The sequence below is a fragment of the Coregonus lavaretus genome, assembly GCF_964263955.1.
Source record: "Coregonus lavaretus genome assembly, contig: HAP1_SCAFFOLD_4493, whole genome shotgun sequence".
NCBI classification, from domain to species: Eukaryota; Metazoa; Chordata; class Actinopteri; order Salmoniformes; family Salmonidae; genus Coregonus; species Coregonus lavaretus.
In genome coordinates this window covers 21,485-43,746 of record NW_028166241.1, presented here as the reverse complement: position 1 = coordinate 43,746, position 22,262 = coordinate 21,485, and the positions used below count along the sequence as shown (strand labels likewise).

General features: G+C 42.9%; 1 protein-coding gene across 3 annotated transcripts; it reads left to right on the top strand.

Moving 5' to 3' along the window:
* The first annotated feature begins 65 nt into the window (after positions 1-65).
* LOC311114937 (putative BMP-2-inducible kinase-like protein) lies at positions 66-21,105 on the top strand. Of its 3 annotated transcripts, none has more exons than XM_084190158.1 (4): positions 66-400; positions 626-792; positions 2,795-2,926; positions 18,201-21,105. In XM_084190158.1, exons 1-4 carry the CDS (start codon positions 129-131, stop codon positions 19,766-19,768), a joined length of 2,139 nt encoding a protein of 712 aa, XP_084046284.1. In that variant the 5' UTR covers positions 66-128; the 3' UTR covers positions 19,769-21,105. The 3 variants fall into 3 exon arrangements, with proteins under 3 accessions (XP_084046284.1, XP_084046283.1, XP_084046282.1); XM_084190157.1 differs by having other exon boundaries at positions 623-792; positions 2,798-2,926; XM_084190156.1 differs by having other exon boundaries at positions 623-792; positions 18,201-21,099.
* Positions 21,106-22,262: the final 1,157 nt, after the last annotated feature.

Here is a 22,262-nt window from a genome sequence, read left to right as displayed (position 1 = left end):
ACACCATCACTCTGTCAACGAGTCCTAACGTCTTCTCCTGTCCATCCCAGATTCATTCGGCGTCTGTAGTCATGTCTCTGTCATAGTCACCATGACATCACTGTTACCTCGTTCCCCTTCCCTGTCAGATGCACCAGTACCAACAGGCCTTTGCACAGCAGCAGCAGCAGCAACATCAACTACAACAACAGCAACTCCAGCAACAGCAACAGCTACAACATCAACAGCATCCCACCCAGCAGCCCAATGTGACCTCCCCGCTAGAGTTCCAGCTTCCTTTGGGCTCTTTCATCTCGGCTGGGTCTGGGGTCAGCCCTGTGGTCGTGGCTGGGCCTGCAGTTGGTGCTGGGGTTGGAAATGTGACACCTTCCCCTGTTGAGGCTCCATACACTAACACCAGGTAACACCCTTCCCCTTGTTGAGGCTCTATATACACTAACACCAGGGAACATCCCTCAGTCACCTCATACCCCAGTCTTTATGTGCCTGTAATGTCTGTCAGTAACACAGACACACCACAAGTAATTCAACACATCATAAGCATCTTCAATCTATGGTGATCACCAGCCATTAGCCCGCCCAGACCCACTTCATAGCTTCCTCTCTCTTCCTCTCTCCCCAGCAGAAACCCTCTGGTGGACCTAAAGGTGACCACCCCTCCCCTCCAGACCCTGGTCGCTCCCCAGAGCCACCCTCCTGACATGTCCCGCTGGAACCCCTTCGGAGAGGACAACTTCTCCAAACTCACAGAGGAGGAACTTCTGGACCGCGAGTTCGACCTCCTCAGAGCAAGCAAGTGTCCCATCTTTTACCTTCCCCAGCAAGTGTCCCATCTTTTACCTTCCCTTTTCCGTTACTGTTCCACCTGGGTTTCGATTCCCACGGGGAACCAGTACAAAAAAAAGAAAAGGTGGAAAAAAAGTACATTACCTCACAACTGATAGTTCTCTGGATAAGAGCATCTGCTAAATGACTCGCATATAAACATATCTTCAAAAGGTTCCTGATCTTAGTTGCCATATATCAATATGTTTAAAAATCTGTCTCGATTTGTTACATTTACACTACCGTTCAAAAGTTTGGGGTCACTTATAAATGTCCTTGTTTTTGAAAGAAAAGCAATTTTTTGGTCCATTATAATAACATCAAATGGATCAGAAATACAGTGTAGACATTGTAAATGGCTGATTATTTTTTTGTTTTGAATATCTACATAGGCGTACAGAGACCCATTATCAGCAACCATCAGTCCTGTGTTCCAATGGCACGTTGTGTTTGCTAATCCAAGTTGATCATTTTAAAAGGCTAATTGATCATTAGAAAACCCTTTTGCAATGATGTTAGCACAGCTGAAAACTGTTGTGCTGATTAAAGAAGCAATAAAACTGGCCTTCTTGAGACTAGTTGAGTATCAGGAGCATCAGCAATTGTGGGTTCGATTACAGGCTCAAAATGGCCAGAAACAAATAACTTTCTTCTGAAACTCGTCAGTCTATTCTTGTTCTGAGAAATGAAGGCTATTCCATGCGAGAAATTGCCAAGAAACTGAAGATCTCGTACAACGCTGTGTACTACTCCCTTCACAGAACAGCGCAAACTGGCTCTAACCAGAATAGAAAGAGGAGTGGGAGGCCCCGGTGCACAACTGAGCAAGAGGACAAATACATTAGTGTCTAGTTTGATAAACAGATGCCTCACAGGTCCTCAACTGGCAGCTTCATTAAATAGTACTTGCAAAACACCAGTCTCAACGTCAAAAGTGAAGAGGCGACTCCGGGATGCTGACCTAGACAGAGTTGCAAAGAAAAAGCCATATCTCAGACTGGCCAATAAAAAGAAAAGATTAAGATGGGCAAAAGAACACAGACTCTGGACAGAGGAAGATTGGAAAAAAGTGTTATGGACAGACAAATCGAAGTTTGAGGTGTTCGGATCACAAAGAAGAACATTTGTGAGACGCAGACCAAATGAAAAGATGCTGGAGGAGTGCTTGATGCCATCTGTCAAGCATGGTGGAGGCAATGTGATGATCTGGGGGTGCTTTGGTGGTGGTAAAGTGGGAGATTTGTACAGGGTAAAAGGGATCTTGAAGAAGGAAAAGGCTATCACTCCATTTTGCAACGCCATGCCATAACCTGTGGACGGCACTTGATTGGAGCCAATTTCCTCCTACAACAGGACAATGACCCAAAGCACAGCTCCAAACTATGCAAGAACTATTTAGGGAAGAAGCAGTCAGCTGGTATTCTGTCTATAATGGAATGGCCAGCACAGTCACCGGATCTCAACCCTATTGAGCTGTTGTTGGAGCAGCTTGACCGTAAGAAGTGCCCATCAAGCCAATCCAACTTGTGAAATCTTTTCAGATTACCTGAACAAATTGACAACTAGAATGCCAAAGGTCTGCAAGGCTGTAATTGCTGCAAATGGAGGATTATTTGATGAAAGCAAAGTTTTGAAGGACACAATTATTATTTCAATTAAAAATCATAATTTCTAACCTTGTCAATGACTACATTTCCTATTCATTTTACTATATTTCCTATTCAAACTAATTTCATGTATGTTTTCATGGAAAACAAGGACATTTCTAAGTGACCCCAAACTTTTGACCGGTAGTGTGTGTGTGAACGGTAGTGTATATCTGCAAATGTTATCTTATATTTCACTAAATGCACTCCTGATTACAAAGACAATTATTTCTGTCTAATGCTAATTTGATGGACAATAAAACTTTTTGAATTTGTATTTCCTGTGTCTAACGATCCCAATCCCCTTCCCCTATCTGCCCTAGCAGGTAAACCCGTGGAGAGAACCACTAGCATGGAGGCAGACCGACCGCTGCAGCCAATCGCCTCCGCCGCAACCGCCAAGCCCCTCCTCCCTGAATACCTGTTTGGCTCCGCCCCATTCCTGGCTAGCGCAGGCAAGTCTTAATGGAGGCCCCTCCCCCAACCCCATCTCGCCACGCCCCCAACAGGACCCAACACTTCAGTTTGGAACTACCCTCTCCTGTCTTCATTCCCCCTGCCAAACTCAACCCTTAAACCCCCAACCACACTCACTGTTCTGCCCCCTCAACCCTAAACCCAAGAGGATATGTAGTGTCAGAGTAGCAGTGCTGTGAATACAGGCCCCGGTGCGTAACTGCAGTCTTTTGGTGCAACAGATGATCTCAATGGTCAAATGGGAATATATCATTATTACCAAGTTAGACTTCAGAAAACAAAACAAGCACATCTCGCTAACGAAGAGGATGATCTACAGTGGGGTTGGAAATTGACACCCTTGATAAAGATGAGCAATAATTACTCTATAAAATAAATACAAAATAATATTTTATACTAATTCTGCCAGGAGGCTGAAACTTGGCCGTAAGTGGATCTTTCAGCAAGACAATAACCCCGAGCACACATCAGAATCCACAAAGAAATTGTTAATTGGCCACATCAGAATCCACAAATAAATGGTTAATTGGCCACATCAGTATCCACAAAGAAATGGTTAATTGGCCACATCAGTATCCACAAAGAAATGGTTAATTGGCCACATCAGAATCCACAAAGAAATTGTTAATTGGCCTCATCAGAATCCACAAAGAAATGGTTAATTGGCCTCATCAGAATCCACAAATAAATTATTTTAATTGGCCACAAAATCAACATTTTGCAATGGCCATCTCAGTCTCCGGACTTGAAACCCATTGAAAACCTTTGGTTTGAATTGAAGAGGGCAGTCCATAAGCGCGAACGTAGGATATCAAGGATCTGGAAGGATTCTGTATGGGGGAATGGACTACGATCCCTCCCAATGTGTTCTCCAACTCATAAAACATTTTAGAAAAAGGCTCAGTGCCATTATCCTCGAAAGGTGAGGTATTTCAGTATGAAAATGAATGCACTCACTAACTGTAAGTCGCTCTGGATAAGAGCGTCTGCTAAATGACTAAAATGTAAATGTAAAATGTTTCGAAAGTATTGAAAACGGGTGTCAATCATTTTGACCCATACCTTTTTAGAGAAAAAATTAAAGTATTACTTGGTTAAAAAAAATCACTTTCTCTGAGCAATTGAGGCAACCAGGTTTTTGGCTAAAATATCCTAAAATTGTATTAGTATAAAATAATAACATTTCCCAATATAGCTCAGTATTTATTTATTTTATACAGTCATTTCAGACCCCACTGGATATGATGGTAAAGTAGTGATTAATCATTTAGTCACAAACTAGCAGTGAGAGAACTTAGCTGTTTGTTAACATTTTTTATTTGATTTTGCTTACTGAGCCCATTTGAAACTAGCATATTGATACATTTTATAAGTATCCGTAAATCTCAAAAGCCCCACCTTGGGTATAATAAGCTTATTCCTGTTAAGGAGATTTGCCAAAATGTTATGTCCCGTTTGGGTTGTACTGTGCACTTTACTACGGAGGACTATTCCAGCTAGCACCCACCCCCAAAATGATTAAATATTACAAGAATTGTATAATCAAATGTATCTTAAGAATTATCATAAGAATGCCACCATTTATTTTTATGGTAGCTAAATTTACTTTTTGTTTTGTAATATAACAGTCAGCTGTGCCCATATGTTAATAACTAGAGTATGACAATGCAATCCCAGCATGCCTTCAGTTAAGTGATTTATAGTAACTTATCCCAACTGAAGTCTGACTGTAAGTCAGATGTTTTGCCTATATCGAAATGGAAATATGTCTCACTGACTTTAGTATAACATTGTAGTTTTAAGGTATAACTGAGTTACGGAACAACCAAAACCAAACTGTGTGTGAAAGTACTTGACCACTGATAGGTCATAGGACGTTCAGAAGGGACAGTAATTCTAGACTTGGAGCCCAACATATGGGTGATGTCATCCCAATAAGCTGGAATGACAACATTTGGGTGACATATTTTCAATTAGCCTCATTTTATTTATGTATTTGTGACATAGACAATTTATGTTGTCAAGGTCATTGTCATATTTTCCTTTGTGGTTGTCCAGAGTCTGAAGGACTTTCAGGGGCTTTTGACAAATTTCCCACCAATTCATCTCTAAGTTTGTTTGTATCTACAGTGAGGGAAAAAAGTATTTGATCCCCTGCTGATTTTGTATGTTTGCCCACTGACAAAGACATGATCAGTCTATAATTTTAATGGTAGGTTTATTTGAACAGTGAGAGACAGAATAACAACAAAAAAATCCAGAAAAACGCATGTCAAAAATGTTAGAAATTGATTTGCATTTTAATGAGGGAAATAAGTATTTGACCCCTCTGCAAAACATGACCTAGTACTTGGTGGCAAAACCCTTGTTGGCAATCACAGAGGTCAGACATTTCTTGTAGTTGGCCACCAGGTTTGCACACATCTCAGGAGGGATTTTGTCCCACTCCTCTTTGCAGATCTTCTCCAAGTCATTAAGGTTTCGAGCCTGACGTTTGGCAACTTGAACCTTCAGCTCCCGCCACAGATGTTCTATGGGATTAAGGTCTGGAGACTGGCTAGGCCACTCCAGGACCTTAATGTGCTTCTTCTTGAGCCACTCCTTTGTTGCCTTGGCCGTGTGTTTTGGGTCATTGTCATGCTGGAATACCCATCCACAACCCATTTTCAATGCCCTGGCTGAGGGAAGGAGGTTCTCACCCAAGATTTGAAGGTACATGGCCCCGTCCATCGTCCCTTTGATGCGGTGAAGTTGTCCTGTCCCCTTAGCAGAAAAACACCCCCAAAGCATAATGTTTCCACCTCCATGTTTGACGGTGGGGATGGTGTTCTTGGGGTCATAGGCAGCATTCCTCCTCCTCCAAACACGGCGAGTTGAGTTGTGGTCCTCTGTAGCTCAGCTGGTAGAGCACGGCGCTTGTAACGCCAAGGTAGTGGGTTCGATCCCCGGGACCACCCATACACAAAAATGTATGCACGCATGACTGTAAGTCGCTTTGGATAAAAGCGTCTGCTAAATGGCATATTATTATTATTATTATGCCAAAGAGCTCCATTTTGGTCTCTGACCACAACACCTTCACCCAGTTCTCCTCTGAATCATTCAGATGTTCATTGGCAAACTTCAGATGGGCCTGTATATGTGCTTTCTTGAGCAGGGGGACCTTGTGGGCGCTGCAGGATTTCAGTCCTTCACGGTGTAGTGTGTTACCAATTGTTTTCTTGGTGACTATGGTCCCAGCTGCCTTGAGATCATTGAAAAGATCCTACCGTGTAGTTCTGGGCTGATTCCTCACCGTTCTCATGATCATTGCAACTCCACGAGGTGAGATCTTGCATGGAGCCCCAGGCCGAGGGAGATTGACAGTTATTTTGTGTTTCTTCCATTTGCGAATAATCGCACCAACTGTTGTCACCTTCTCACCAAGCTGCTTGGCGATGGTCTTGTAGCCCATTCCAGCCTTGTGTAGGTCTACAATCTTGTCCCTGACATCCTTGGAGAGCTCTTTGGTCTTGGCCATGGTGGAGAGTTTGGAATCTGATTGATTGATTACTTCTGTGGACAGGTGTCTTTTTTATACAGGTAACAAACTGAGATTAGGAGCACTCCCTTTAAGAGTGTGCTCCTAATCTCAGCTCGTTACTTGTATAAAAGACACCTGGGAGCCAGAAATCTTTCTGATTGAGAGGAGGTTAAATACTTATTTCCCTCATTAAAATGCAAATCAATTTATAACATTTTTGACATGCGTTTTTCTGGATTTTTTTGTTGTTATTCTGTCTCTCACTGTTCAAATCAACCTACCATTAAAATTATAGACTGATCATTTCTTTGTCAGTGGGCAAACTTACAAAATCAGCAGGGGATCAAATACTTTTTTCCCTCACTGTACTAACCATTCCAACTTGCTATCATTAAGATGCACATTAAGCTACACCTATATTTGGGTGGTAATGTTGGTTTGTAGGGTTGTATGCTATAGTACATCTGGTTCTGCTGTCACTGCTAGGTCTGACAGCAGCAGGCCTGGAGTCTCCACTGCTAGGTCTGACAGCAGCAGGCCTGGAGTCTCCACTGCTAGGTGTGACAGCAGCGGGCCTGGAGTCTCCACTGCTAGGTCTGACAGCAGCAGGCCTGGAGTCTCCACTGCTAGGTCTGACAGCAGCAGGCCTGGAGTCTCCACTGCTAGGTGTGACAGCAGCGGGCCTGGAGTCTCCACTGCTAGGTCTGACAGCAGCGGGCCTGGAGTCTCCACTGCTAGGTCTGACAGCAGCAGGCCTGGAGTCTCCACTGCTAGGTGTGACAGCAGCGGGCCTGGAGTCTCCACTGCTAGGTCTGACAGCAGCAGGCCTGGAGTCTCCACTGCTAGGTCTGACAGCAGCAGGCCTGGAGTCTCCACTGCTAGGTGTGACAGCAGCAGGCCTGGAGTCTCCACTGCTAGGTCTGACAGCAGCAGGCCTGGAGTCTCCACTGCTAGGTCTGACAGCAGCAGGCCTGGAGTCTCCACTGCTAGGTCTGACAGCAGCGGGCCTGGAGTCTCCACTGCTAGGTCTGACAGCAGCGGGCCTGGAGTCTCCACTGCTAGGTCTGACAGCAGCAGGCCTGGAGTCTCCACTGCTAGGTCTGACAGCAGCAGGCCTGGAGTCTCCACTGCTAGGTGTGACAGCAGCAGGCCTGGAGTCTCCACTGCTAGGTCTGACAGCAGCAGGCCTGGAGTCTCCATAGAAGTCACTCATCTTTGCCTCATTTAGGAATTCTTATTATTTAGGATTTCAGTTATACACACTTGCCTATACAGTAATAAGCACTTATTGCATTCCTTGATAACAACAGCTCCATATATTTTATTTATTTGCCAAAGGTAAGTTTAACCATGAACAAGGGAGAAGGGAATTGCTGGATTCCTCAATACCCCAATCATTCTGTTGCATTTCATTGTCAATTTGAGAGCTCTGGACTCTTGACTATTTGGATAAATAATTGTGCACGTATTAGTAGTTTCATTTCTGTTATTGTTTCTATTTTGTAATGCAAGACAGCCATACTCAGAAACATCTTGTTCAAATTGTGTATAGGTGGACAGATTTCTGATTCAACGGCCCTAATGTTTGATCTGTTTTGTTGTTCAAAAAGGAAGAATTAACAAATACAAATAATGACTTGAGCCATTTAATTACACTGATGATAGTACAAGACAACAAGGAAATGGTAGCGAGCAGTTTGTAGATGGTTAAGACCTCCAAGCAGCGTTCAAAAACAGTCTTGAATATGTTGTGGTGTTTACATTTTGATATATTTTGTTCTTATTTTTGAAAATGTTAATTCTTTGATTTGGGGCATTGGTTTCACTTCCTAGCCCTTTGTTACTGTGGTGAAACAGCCTCAAACCTCATTTAATATTTGGTTGCTTTAAACATCTTGATTTTAAGCACATTGTCATCAACATACAGATGTTCATAACAACTGTTTGTTCCTGTGAAACTTAACACATCATCGGTTATTATAAGAATGTCAGAACTGTTGGTTAAGCAAGTCGTGCTGTACTTGAGCAGTTGCCTCTCCTGTGAAAGGAAAGTATACAGCGTTAGATGCGTAAGTTGTATTAAAAAATAATCTGTTTTTCAACAGACAAAAACTATGTAAATGAGCTTGTATCATACTGTGAATGTTTTTTTTTTTTTAAATATATATATATATATATATACAAATGCTTAATGGTGATAAATAAAAAAATTATTCAAAAGCAATATACATTTTTGGGGTTCGTTTTATTGATGGCTCTTTTCAATAGTAGAGGCCAACGAAGAGGTGTATGTAGGTTTCTGAGTGACCAGGTATTTATCTACCCACCGTTACACCAAGATGTTTCTCAGATTAACATGGCTGTCTTTTGTCTGTCTGTCTGTTTTCTGAATGACTAACATATATAAGTAAAATCCCACCGCTGCCACCAGTGAACGATCAAACAAAACGAATGGAATTAAACGGATTAATGAAATGAAGCAACACTATGCTTTGGGTATTGGGAATCCTTAACCAACACGTTATACAGCGCCTTCAGAAAGTATTCAGACCCCTTGACTTTTTTACAGCCTTATTCTAAAATTGATTAAATTGTTTTTTGTCCCTCATCAATCTACACACAACACCCCATAATGACAAAGCAAAAACTGATTTTTTTGAAATTTTTGCTAATTTTTTTACAAAAAACTGAAATATCACATTTACATAAGTATTCAGACCCTTTACTCAGTACTTTGTTGAAGCACCTTTGGCAGCAATTCCAGCCTCGAGTCTTCTTGGGTATGACGCTACAAGCTTGGCACACCTGTATTTTGGGTGGTCCTCTGTAGCTCAATTGGTAGAGCATGGCGCTTGTAACGCCAGGGTAGTGGGTTCGATCCCCGGGACCACCCATACGTTTAAAAAATGTATGCACACATGACTGTAAGTCGCTTTGGATAAAAGCGTCTGCTAAATGGCATTATTATTTGTTATTATTTGGGGATTTTCTCCCATTATTTTCTGCAGATCCTCAAGCTCTGTTAGGTTGGATGGGGAGTGTCGCTGCACAGCTATTTTCAAGGTCTCTCCAGAGATGTTCGATCGGGTTCAAGTCCGTCCCCAGTCTGAGGTCCTGAGCGCTCTGGAGCAGGTTTTCATCAAGGATCTCTCTGTACTTTGCTCCGATCATCTTTGCTTCGATCCTGACTAGTCTCCCAGTCCCTGCTGCAGTAAAACATCCCCACAGCATGATGCTGCCACCACCATGCTTCACCGTAGGGATGGTGCCAGGTTTCCTCCAGACGTGACGCTTGGCATTCAGGCCAAAGAGTTCAATCTTGGTTTCATCAGACCAGAGAATCTTGTTTCTCATGGTCTGAGAGTCCTTTAGGTGCCTTTTGGCAAACTCCAAGCGGGCTGTCATGTGCCTTTTACTGAGGAGTGGCTTCCATCTGGCCACTCTTCCATAAAGGCCTGATTGGTGGAGTGCTGCAGAGATGGTTGTCCTTCTGGAAGGTTCTCCCATCTCCACAGAGAAACTCTAGAGCTCTGTCAGAGTGACCATCGGGTTCTTGGTCACCTCCCTGACCAAGGCCCTTCTCCCCCGATTGCTCAGTTTGGCCGGGCGGCCAGCTCTAGGAAGAGTCTTGGTGGTTCCAAACTTCTTCCGTTTAAGAATGATGTGTTCCTGGGGACTTTCAATGCTGCAGAAATATTTTGGTACCTTTCCCCAGATCTGTGCCTCGACACAATCCTGTCTTGGAGCTCTACGGACAATTCCTTCGACCTCATGCCTTGGTTTTTGCTCTGACATGCACTGTCAACTGTGGGACCTTATATAGACAGGTGTGTGCCTTTCCAAATCATGTCCAATCAATTGAATTTACCACAGGTGGACTCCAATCAAGTTGTAGAAACATCTCAAGGATGATCAATGGAAACAGGATGCACCTGAGCTCAATTTCGAGTCTCATAGCAAAGGGTCTGAATACTTATGTAAATAATGTATTTCTGTTTTTTTTTTTTTTATAGATTTGCAAGAATATCTGAACCTGTTTTCACTTTGTCATTATGGGGTATTGTGTGTAGATTGATGATGATTTTTATTTATTTAATTAATTTTAAAATAAGGCTGTAACGTAACAAAATGTGGAAAAAGTCAAGGGGGTCTGAATACTTTCCGAATGTACTGTGTACACAGTACTGTTCTTTGGGTATTGGGAGTCCTTAACCAACGTGTTATATATGCAGGACTGTGCTTTTTGAAAAGGTAAACTGGTGAATCAGATATTAAACCATAAGCAGCTCACTCTCTGCTTATCTAAAATCCACTGAGTGGGGAACACGTACGGGGTAAATCCAAGCTTTGAGAAGGATTTAATCAGTTGAAAATGAACTACTGTAGATGTTTCATGGTGGTTATGTATTAGTCTCTTTAAATCCAATCTGATTGCAAAGTCCAAGTGCAAATATCCTAACACAGTCCTGCAAGATCATGAGAGTATGAGATCTGATAACTGTGTTTGCTGATGTCTGCTTGACTGTAACATGATTAATGCATGACTGTAACCAGGGGCGCAACTTTGGTTTTAGAAGTGTGGGGGGGGGGACATATATATTTTTATCCAGTCTGATAAACACTCCAAACAGCCTACCAGACCGCTCGGAGGCGTCCGCATGGTCCTAAAGCACACTGTTGCCTCGTTTTGTATCACATTCCAGTGATAAAACTGGGGTGTACAAAATGCAATTTCAGAATGTGAAAGTTGCACCCCATGACTGTAACATGTTTAATGCATGACTGTAACATGTTTAATGCATGACTGTAACATGTTTAATGCATGACTGTAACATGTTTAATGCATGACTGTAACATGCTTAATGTATGGCATTTAGTTATGTCCCTACATTTACATTTTAGTCATTTTAGCAGACGCTCTTATCCAGAGCGACTTACAGGAGCAATTAGGGTTAAGTGCCTTGCTCAAGGGGCACATCAACAGATTTTTCACCTAGTCGGCTCGGGGATTAGAACCAGCGACCTTTCGGTTACTGGCACTACGCTCTTAACCACTAAGCTACCTGCCACTACCTACATCCCAACCTAGTCTTTTCTATGATTCAGCCTGTTCACCAAAATTCACCTCAGTCCCTACTATATTTGTGCATATGCATTTTTGTGGGCTAATGACATTTATATATTATACTTTTTTTTTTTTTTATGTGACCTTTCGGTAATTCCAGTACACCTTCCCACATAATTACATGACCTCTCTACCTGCTTTCTTCCTGTCCTCTCCAGCGCCTTTTATCAGTTAGATTTGCTCACCTCCTGCGTCCTCTCTCACCTTCTTTTGAAAAAGGTCAAAAGTTAATCAAGGAAAGTCGGCGAGGAGAGGGAACGTGGATGGAAATGAGACGGTCTTTCTCCGTGTATTTCTCGCATGTCATTAGGCTAATTTACGTTTACGGATCCCAAAATAAATGTGTGAAGGTCTCAAGTTAGTTGCGCAAGACATTTAATATACTGAACAAAAATATAAACGAAACAATTTCAAAGATTTTACTGAGTTACAGTTCATATAAGGAAATCAGGGGGGGGGTTTCTCTCATTTGGGCAAAAGTCCGTTGTTGGTTTCATAAGCTGAAATAAAAGATCCCAGAAATCTTCCATACACACACAAAGCTTATTTCTCTCAATGTGTGCTCAAATTTGTTTACATCCCTGTTAGTGAGCATTTCTCCTTTGCCAAGATAATCCATCCACCTGACAGGTGTGGCATATCAAGAAGCTGATTAAACAGCATGATCATTACACGTGTGCACCTTGTGCTGGGGACAATAAAAGGCCACTCTAAAATGTGCGATTTTGTCACACAATACAACGAGACAGATGTCTCAAGTTTTGAGGGAGCATGCAATTGGCTACCCGGACTATTTGCATTTGGCAGTACGTCCAACCGCAGACCCACGTGTATGGCGTCGTGTGGGCGAGCAGTTTGCTGATGTCAACGTTGTGAACAGAGTGCCCCATGGTGGCGGTGGGGTTATGGTATGGGTAGGCATAAGCTACGTACAACATACACAATAGCATTTTATCGATGGCAATTTGAATGCACAGAAATACCGTGACGAGATACTGAGGCCCATTGTCGTGCCATTCATCCGCCGCACTCACCGCATGATAATGCACGGCCCCATGTCGCAAGGATCTGTACACAATTCCTGGAAGCAAAAAATATATACACTACCAGTTAAAAGTTTGGACACCTACTCATTCAAGGGATTTTCTTTATTTTTACTATTGTTTACATTGTAGAATAATAGTGAAAACATCAGAACTATGAAATAACACATGGAATCATGTAGTAACCAAAAAAGTGTTAAACAAATCAAAATATATTTTATATTTGAGATTCTTCAAATAGCCACACTTTGCCTTGATGACAGCGTTGCACACTCTTGACATTCTCTCAACCAGCTTCATGAGGTAGTCACCTGGAATGCATATCAATTAAAAGGTGTGCCTTCTTAAAAGTTAATTTGTGGAATTTCTTTCCTTAATGTGTTTGAGCCAATCAGTTGTGTTGTGACAAGGTGGGGGCTGTACAGAAGATAGCCCTATTTGGTAAAATACCAAGTCCATATTATGGCAAGAACAGCTCAAATAAGCAAAGAGAAACGACAGTCCATCATTACTTTAAGACGTGAAGGTCAGTCAATACGGAAAATTTCAAGAACTTTTTAAGTTTCTTCAAGTGCATTCGCAAAAACCATCAAGAGCTATGATGAAACTGACTCTCATGAGGACAGTCACAGGAATGGAAGACCCAAAGTTACCTCTGCTGCAGAGGATCAGTTCATTAGAGTTACCAGCCTCAGAAATTGCAGCCCAAATAAATGCTTCACAGAGTTCAAGTCACAGACGCATCTCAACATCAACTGTTCAGAGGGGACTGTGTGAATCAAGCCTTCATGGTCGAATTGCTGCAAAGAAACCACTACTAAAGGACACCAATAATATAAGTGACCTGCTTGGGCCAAGAAACACGAGCAATGGACATTAGACCGGTGGATATTTGTCCTTTGGTCTGGAGGCCAAATTTGAGATTTTTGGTTCCAACAGCCGTGGCTTTGTGAGACGCGGTGTGGGTGAACGGATGATCTCCGCATGTGTATTTCCCACCGTAAAGCATGGAGGAGGAGGTGTGGGGGTGCTTTGCTGGTGACACTGTCTGTGATTTATTTAGAATTCAAGGCACACTTTACCAGCATGGCTACCACAGCATTCTGCAACGATACGCCATCCCATCTGGTTTGGGCTTAGTGGGACTATCATTTGTTTTTCAACAGGACAATAACCCAACACACCTCCAGGCTGTGTAAGGGCTATTTTACCAAGAAGGAGAGTGATGGAGTGCTGCATCAGATGACATGGCCTCCACAATCCCCAGACCTCAACCCAATTGAGATGGTTTGGGATGAGTCGGACCACAGAGTGAAGGAAAAGCAGCCAACAAGTGCTCAGCATATGTGGGAACTCCTTCAAGACTGTTGGAAAAGCATTCCAGGTGAATCTGGTTGAGAGAATGCCAGGAGTGTGCAAAGCTGTCATCAAGGCAAATGGTGGCTATTTGGTGAATCTCAAATATAAAATATATTTTTATTTGTTTAACACTTTTTTGATTACTACATGATTCCATATGTGTTATTTCATAGTTTTGATGTCTTCACTATTATTCTACAATGTAAAAAAAATTGTAAAAATAAAGAAAAACCCTTGAATGTGTAGGTGTGTCCAAACTTTTGACTGGTAGTGTATATATGTGTATGTGTAAATAATCTGATAGACAACAAAAATATTAGGCCTACGTATTATCCCGTCACAGTGGCCTCTTTTGTTAGAAGGTGGAAACTGAGACAGCAAACACACTGTGGCCAGTTTATTAGGTACACCAACCCATTCACGAAAATGATTCACTCCCATAGACAGTGAGTCACATGGCCGTGGCTTGCTATATAAAGCAGCTAGACGGGCATCAAGGCATTCAGTTGGTGTTGGATTGAACGTTAGAATGGGCAAAACGAGAGACCTAAGCGACTTTTGAGCCTGGTGCGCCGGTTCCAGTGTCTCAGAGACGACTTCTCCCACCCTGCCTAGTGATAAGGGTACAGGCTGGTGGTTTTAATGATGTGGGGAATGTTTTCTTTGCACAAGTTAGGTCCCTTCATACCGATTTGAGCAATGTCTCCATGCCCCGAAGAATTCAGACTGTTCTGGAGATAAAGTGGGGGTCCGACCCGGTACTGGATGGCCACTGAGTGTATGTATCCCTGCCAGTATTATCCCGTCACAGTTGCCACTCTGTCAGAAGACAGTAAACGTATGTAGTCCAGCTACAGGATACATAATAATATGATGTGGTCGATTAGTCTGTTGTTTACTGTAGTGGGTTGATGTGACTAATCCCATTTAATGTTAGGTTGACCAACCAGAGTGACAGACAGGCATTGTTAGGGAGCACGCCATCTCAACCCTGATCCCCCCCCCCCCCCCCCCCCCCAACCCCTTACGTCTCTAAAGAGGAGGAGTGCTGATCTAGGAAGGAGTGCTTACCTCTGTCCTAGTAATCATTTTGATCTAAAAGGCTAAACTGATCCTAGATCGGCAATCTGAGATGCTTTATAAACCTCAGTAACAAGACATTCACCACATTTAACCCCATTTTATTATTAAGTGAAAACTGCTTAAGTCCTTAACCCCATTCTTAGATAATATAAGGAGCCATAAGTGTTTTCATTACATAGCACAGCAGGACAGCATAGCAGGGTCCTCTGGGAGATCCTAGAAAGAATCTGGTCGCTAGTTGCACTGAGTATGTGGTGGCGGCGGTGAGACTCATTGAGTTAAAATCTATTTGCAAGAGAGATTTGGTTCAAGGTAGCAGAAGTCAGCAGTTATACACAGAAATACACATACAGGACATGACATTACATACAGGACATGACATTACATACAGGACATGACATTACATACAGGACATGACATGACACATACAGGACATGACATGACACATACAGGACATGACATGACACATACAGGACATGACATGACACATACAGGACATGACATGACACATACAGGACATGACACATACAGAACATGACATGACATGACATTACATACAGGACATGACATGACATTACATACAGGACAGGACATGACATTACATACAGGACAGGACATGACATTACATACAGGACTTGACATTACATACAGGACATGACATTACATACAGGACATGACATTACATACAGGACATGACATTACATACAGGACATGACATGACACATACAGGACATGACATGACACATACAGGACATGACACATACAGGACATGACATGACATTACATTACATACAGGACATGACATGACATTACATACAGGACATGACATGACATTACATACAGGACATGACATGACACATACAGGACATGACACATACAGGACATTACATTACACATTACACATACAGGACATTACCCCTGTGTAGCTCAGTTGGTAGAGCATGGCGCTTGCAATGCCAGGGTTGTGGGTTCGTTTCCCACGGGGGGCCAGTATGAAAAATTTATGCACTCACTAACTGTAAGTCGCTCTGGATAAGAGCGTCTGCTAAATTACTAAAATGTAAAAATTACATTACACATGACACATACAGGTCATTACATTAGAGAAAGAAGCAGATGCCATCCCGTGCCAGCCAGAATGGAATTCTGGGTAATCCAGTGGGCAGCCATGTGTACGGTACCAGAATGGTCCTCCTGAGTTCCCCCATCCTCAGCCCACTAAGAGACTCATTTGATTTGATTTATTTTTGGGGTAAAAGAAATTGAAGTTAAAGTACAAATCCTAGAGGATAACACATGCAAGCATTATAAAACACGTCTTTCCAATGTTTGAGTTAGACCCAGCCCTAGTCACATATACAGTAGAGCTTGACCCTTGCTCCCCCTGAGAAGCTTACATCATTCATGTACATTGTTGTTATTGTCACTTTTAACAAGGTCTGTCTTTGGCCGTGTCATCTGCCTGTCTCTTTTTAAAAAGAACATCAGCAAATAAATTGTTTTTCTCCAGGTTGAAATCTTTTTAGATTAAAGATGTTCCACTGAGATGGGAGGTTAGATTAGGACATGTGGTCATTATGTTGTTATATAGCCAGGCTTGTCCCAACAGATTCAGAAGGATCCCTCACTCACGAACACTCATGAACAAAACCTCTCCAAGAAGGGTTGTTTTGTAATACTTTAGAATAAGGTTACATACAGTAAATTATAATTAGGTTAGTAACAGTTAATCATTTATAAATACATACTAAATTATTAATAAAGTTTGAAGCCCTCTGAAAAAGAGTCCCCCCCCCCCCCTTTATCGTTGCCTTTGTTCATTACTGCAGAACAATGGTTTTGGCTAATCCTCTATATGTCATGTCCTGCCAGTTTGGAGATTTTCAGATGTTAACAGATTTCCGTTTCTGTCTGCACAGCAGGGGGCTATGTTCTGTCTGCACAGCAGGGGGCTATGTTCGGCCGTTCTGTCTCAACTAACTTATTCAAAGGGAACAAACGCTATTCAGCTGAAAATAGTAATTGGCATTCAAAGATTGCAAAGGGTTGAATCTGAAATGCGAAAGAAAGAGAATACATTCATAAATTGCTCCATTTAATTATGAAAAAAAAAATGTTAAACAATTTTTTTGGGCATAAAGTCTTATTAGATATCTGGTTCTTCCTTCTGCTGTGCCTAAATCCTCTGTTCTTAGTGGGGTCAAGTTAGGCCAAGGGCTCGGTGAAAGAACAGCTTTTGAACCATATGAGTTTCTAGAACTCTCCTCTGTTGTGCCTTCTGTTCCAATAGAATGGAACAAACTGTTGGGATTTGCTTTCTCAAATCATTCTGAGATCATCAAGGTTACCTCAGGAGAATCCCAAATCGAGCAGTCGGTTAATCCAGATTTGACTAATACTACATCCTTGTGATATTAGAGAATTTACAAGAGCTAAGAAGCATTCTCTAGCTTCCTGTCCAGGGGGTGTACTTGTACATCAAGCTGCCTCAATCTACAGAAACAGGAGATAGGCTCCTGCTCCTATGAGCCGTTCCAGCTCGCACAAGCAAAGGCTCATGCAAGGCTACATAATAAGAAGCATCGTTACTCGATTTAGAACAAAAGCAATAATCATGTTTCAAGTCTTAAGATGGCCCCTCCCACTCCCCATCCTCTATCTACTCGGAACGTTCTATTGTTATCTCTAAACCTTTTATTGTATTAAGTCATGGTCCATCTGTATCGTTCCGCTTTTGGAACATAGGCTTCTTTTGAGATTTCATATTATTTTAATCTGAAAATCTGTTAAATTTGAAAGTAGGTTTTAGGATTTTGTACTTGATATTTTTCAGTGTATATGTGAATTGCCATTTTCTGGGAATGGCACTGATGTACAATTACAGAAACAAGGACATTGGCAGAAACTGATACTAACAATGCAATATTTTCTAAATTGATCTTTAATTCCATGCACCAAATTAAATGTTACAGAAAACGTAGATAATATACTGTGTGTATATTTGGTTACTTATAGCTTTGGGTGTATAGGCTACTTGGTACCGGTAATTATATAATTGACATCTTCCATGTTCTCACATCTTTAGTAACAACATTCTCTTGTCTGCTTCAATCCGACAGGTTCTAGTGTGATGATGACAGATCAGCCTGTCGAAGAGCTCAGTATCCCAGTCGCTGCTCCTGTCCCTGTGGGCCAGCCAGCCCTTGAGGAACAGCTACAGCAACATCCTGCCAGGGAGCACAAACCAAGCAGGAGGAGAAACTCCTCCGCCGGCAGCTCACAGATGACCCGCAAACCACCGGGCGGCGAATCGGACAGCGACTTCGAGTCTGACCCTCCTTCCCCTAAAAGCAGCGAGGAGGAAGACGAGCCGGAGGAGGACGAAGGGCTGAACAGCGAGCAAGAGCACGGAGAGTTCTTCAACGAACTGGACAATGTGGAGGAAACGGAGACGCTGGGCCAGAGGCCTCTGTTAATGGACTCGGAGGAGGAGTATGACAAACACAGTTCTGACTCTGACTATGAACCCAGGAAAGCTAAGGGAGGACGATCAAAGAGGCTCCCAGGAGGTAAAGGAGGGGAAGTGGCTGCTGCGGCTACTGTCTCCCATGAGGGAAGTCCGAGAGGGGAGTCGGAGGCCACGCTGATCACGATCACACCTTCCGAGTCGCCCGGTGTGGCTGCTGTTAGAGCTCCCCCTAGTGGTGGTGGGATCAAGGACATATTTGGTGCCGATGTGTTTTGCGCGGTGCCCTTCTTTCCCCCTGTGGCGTCCCCCACAGAAAGCGCAGACATCTTCTCCGCGGCTCCGTTCAGGCAGGTGAGCCAGGAGGCTGTGGTCAGCCAGACCATGGAGGAGTTTGACGTCTTTACAAAGGCTCCGTTCAGCCGGAACCTCTCCAAATCTGGCAAGACCGGCAGCAGCGATGTCCCCATGGGTCAGACCCCGCCGGTGTCCCCTGACAGCATCGATCCGTTCGGCTTCTCCCCCTTCCAGCCCGGCCCCACGGCCCCGCCACCAACCACCTCCAGGAGCGCCGAGGACATCTTCCGTCCGGCCTTCGAGGATTTGGCCAGCCCCCAGCAGCAGAGGCTGAAGCAGCGCAGCCTCCAGAAGCTGTCTTCGCGGCAGAGGAAGCTCTCTGGCGGCACCGACGGTGGCAGCAACGGCAAGCGCCACCACGGTACGCCCACCGGTGGCCGCAAGAGCAACAAGCCCAGCTTCCGAACCCCCGAGCGCGTCCGCCGGCACAAGAAGGTCGGCAGGAGGGACTCCCAGAGCTCCAACGAGTTCCTCAGCACCTCAGACTCCAAGGAGAACATCAGCATCGGCAGCGTAACGATGGCCGACACCGACAAAGACAAAGGCGCTTCCCTACCTAGCCTTCCTGGTGAGGTCGACCCCATCTTGGACCCCTTCGGTGCCAAACCCTTCGGTCCTCAAGATGGCAGCCGACTCAACCAGGGCCAGTACCAAGGTCTGATGGACGGCAAGACAGACATAGTTTCGGCCAATGGCAGGCCTCAGACCAGCTCCCTCCACGGCGCGCTGGGGGATGGGAACATCACGGATGACTTTGGGGCGGTGCCCTTCACAGAACTGGTGGTCCACCCCGGGCAACAGCAGCCGTCTCAGCCGGTGGAGCTGGATCCTTTTGGGGCTGCGCCTTTCCCCTCCAAACAGTGAACGTCTCGCTAGTCTTCCCGCCACAAACACACTCGTGCGCTTGTCTTTCTCAATCACATCGCTGTGTTACACCAAGCCTATGCAGTCCTGGGGATGAATTCCCTTCCAAGGGATGGCAGCTAGATTGGTGGTGTGACAGTTGATGATCTTTTCAGCCAAATTAAACTGATATCGGCAATGGCTCTAATGACTCTGCTCTTAAGTGTTTCCAATGTTGTTGTTTCCCCCCCCCCCTCTAAAAATATATTTTAACACGCTAATAACTGGACTAAATCTGTGGAGGACGATTTCAGGTTCTGTATGCATTTACTTCCGCCTGTACCTGTTTTCTAACAAGCCTTTTTATGCTGCATCACAATGCGTGTCTCTGGGCATCGAGACATTCGAACAGGAGAGACGGAGATCGTACTGTGACAAACAAGCTCGCTCAGCGTCCGACTGCTTGAGTTGCTGCAAAAAAAACAACACTTTTTTTGTATAGATTGTGGCCTCCTTCAAGATCTACCAATAAGATTGATTAATTTAGCACCATAAAGCCTTATATGGGCATGGCTCCGCCCTGCTGCACAGTACCTCGGAAACCGTTGCCTAAGCAAATGGGTCGTTTCAGAGGAGGCATTTACCACTTTAATATTTCACCCTACTTAGACCTTTTTCTATGCATTTTTTTAAACATTTAGAGTCTACTTGTAGACACAGCGATAATGTTTTTGGTTTCGTGATTTTTATTGCATTCTTTAATACTAGAACTAAAGGGATTTTGGTTCTGTTTCTTTTTAAAGGTTGCTGTTTTATGATTTAGGACAGTTTCAACGTTAGTTTGTTTCTATACTTTTAGCATTACAACTGTGTCAGTAAAGTTCTGTTCTATTTTAAAAAGTGGAGTGTTATTTTACCTTAACCCAATTTTTGAGTCATGACAGATTCTTTTTGAATAAAGAGGAAAAACAAAAGTCCTCCTACATGGTGAAACTGAATCTACCGATATGACTACTTCCACCTCTTCCTAGTCCTGAAACAGACTCCTATCTCTCATCGATTGGTAACACAAGCCATGCATTCATAAAGGGAAAGAGGGTCTAAAGAAATATCGTAGGACAACTTAGTCTATTAGGTCGTGTTTAAATGAACGCTCTTTCAGCGTCAACTCTTCCATTGTCTGGTAATTATAAAACCAATGTTACAGAAATAAAGATATTTACCTACCGTAGGCACTTAAAACAACAGCTGGTAGCTGCCTATGGAAGCCATCGGTTAATATTTCATTGAACAACTTTCCATAATTTTTATTTATCATGCTATACCGCTGTCTAATGCAATAAAAAAAAAGTTGGATTAAAATGTGTGTGTGGTCCTTGGAAAGTCATGTAGCGCACATTTAGAGCCTTCTGTATTCCAATATTGATTTTATTCATAACTCAAGTTCTAGTAATAAAAGTCAAACATACAAAGACTGACTACAAAATGGGTTTTTAGACACTTCAAGACCAGGGGGCCTGTATTCTTACGTCTCAGAGTAGGATCAGTTTAGACTTTTAGATTATGATAATTAGATCAGCAGTCCTACTGCGATGCTTTATGAATACACGCCCAGATCCCTTGTGCTAACGGAAACCATTGCATGTATAAACCTGCTCCAAAAAAAAAAATGGTAGTCTTGTAGTATTTATAAATATTGAGCAAAATTAAAACACGTCATCAGAGAAACACAAGCTTGTCATTCTACAACGTTAAAAAGGTTAAATATTACACATTTACAAAACATTGTCATTTGCACATAACCCTAGTAGGGTTTAAATAGAAAGAAAATACATGCCTGTAGTTGTATCCTCTAAGGCAGACAGTGTTAAGCTACATCTGAAATAGACCCTAACAAAAGGTCCCCAGCAGTCTTAACAGAACAAGAAAACTGACAACACAGTCAATTAGCGCTTCTGGAATAGAACATCATATGAGCATTGTTTTGTTGTTCCGGAGCCCAGGCTAAACAGATCTGCAGATTCCGCCAGCTGAATTAACCGTACAGCAATATGTTTTATACATATTCCTACGGACAGTTAGGCCCAAGTGTCATTAGCTACAATGCTGCACAGTGACTATCCCAAAACAAAATCAAATGCATAAAAACAGTGACAAAAGGCCTACAGTAGGGTTTTCAATGACATTACAACACATACAGCCTAGTTTAAAAAGAGCGCAGAAAACATTCGAAGATATCCTTAAATACTTGTTTCCACTATGTGCGACTGTTACGAAACTGTCCTTTCGTTAAAACTGGTTAATGAACTCTGTGTGAAAACCAAAAGGTTCCTTTGTCAAATTAGGCCTAGCAACAGTGTCTTCAGAAAGCATTCACAACCCCTGGACTTTTTACACATTTTTGTTACTGCCGGAATTTAAAAATGAATTAAAATTGAGATTGTGTCACTGGCCTACACACAACACCCCACAATGTGGAATTATTGTTTTCGGAATGTTTACAAATTAAAACTAA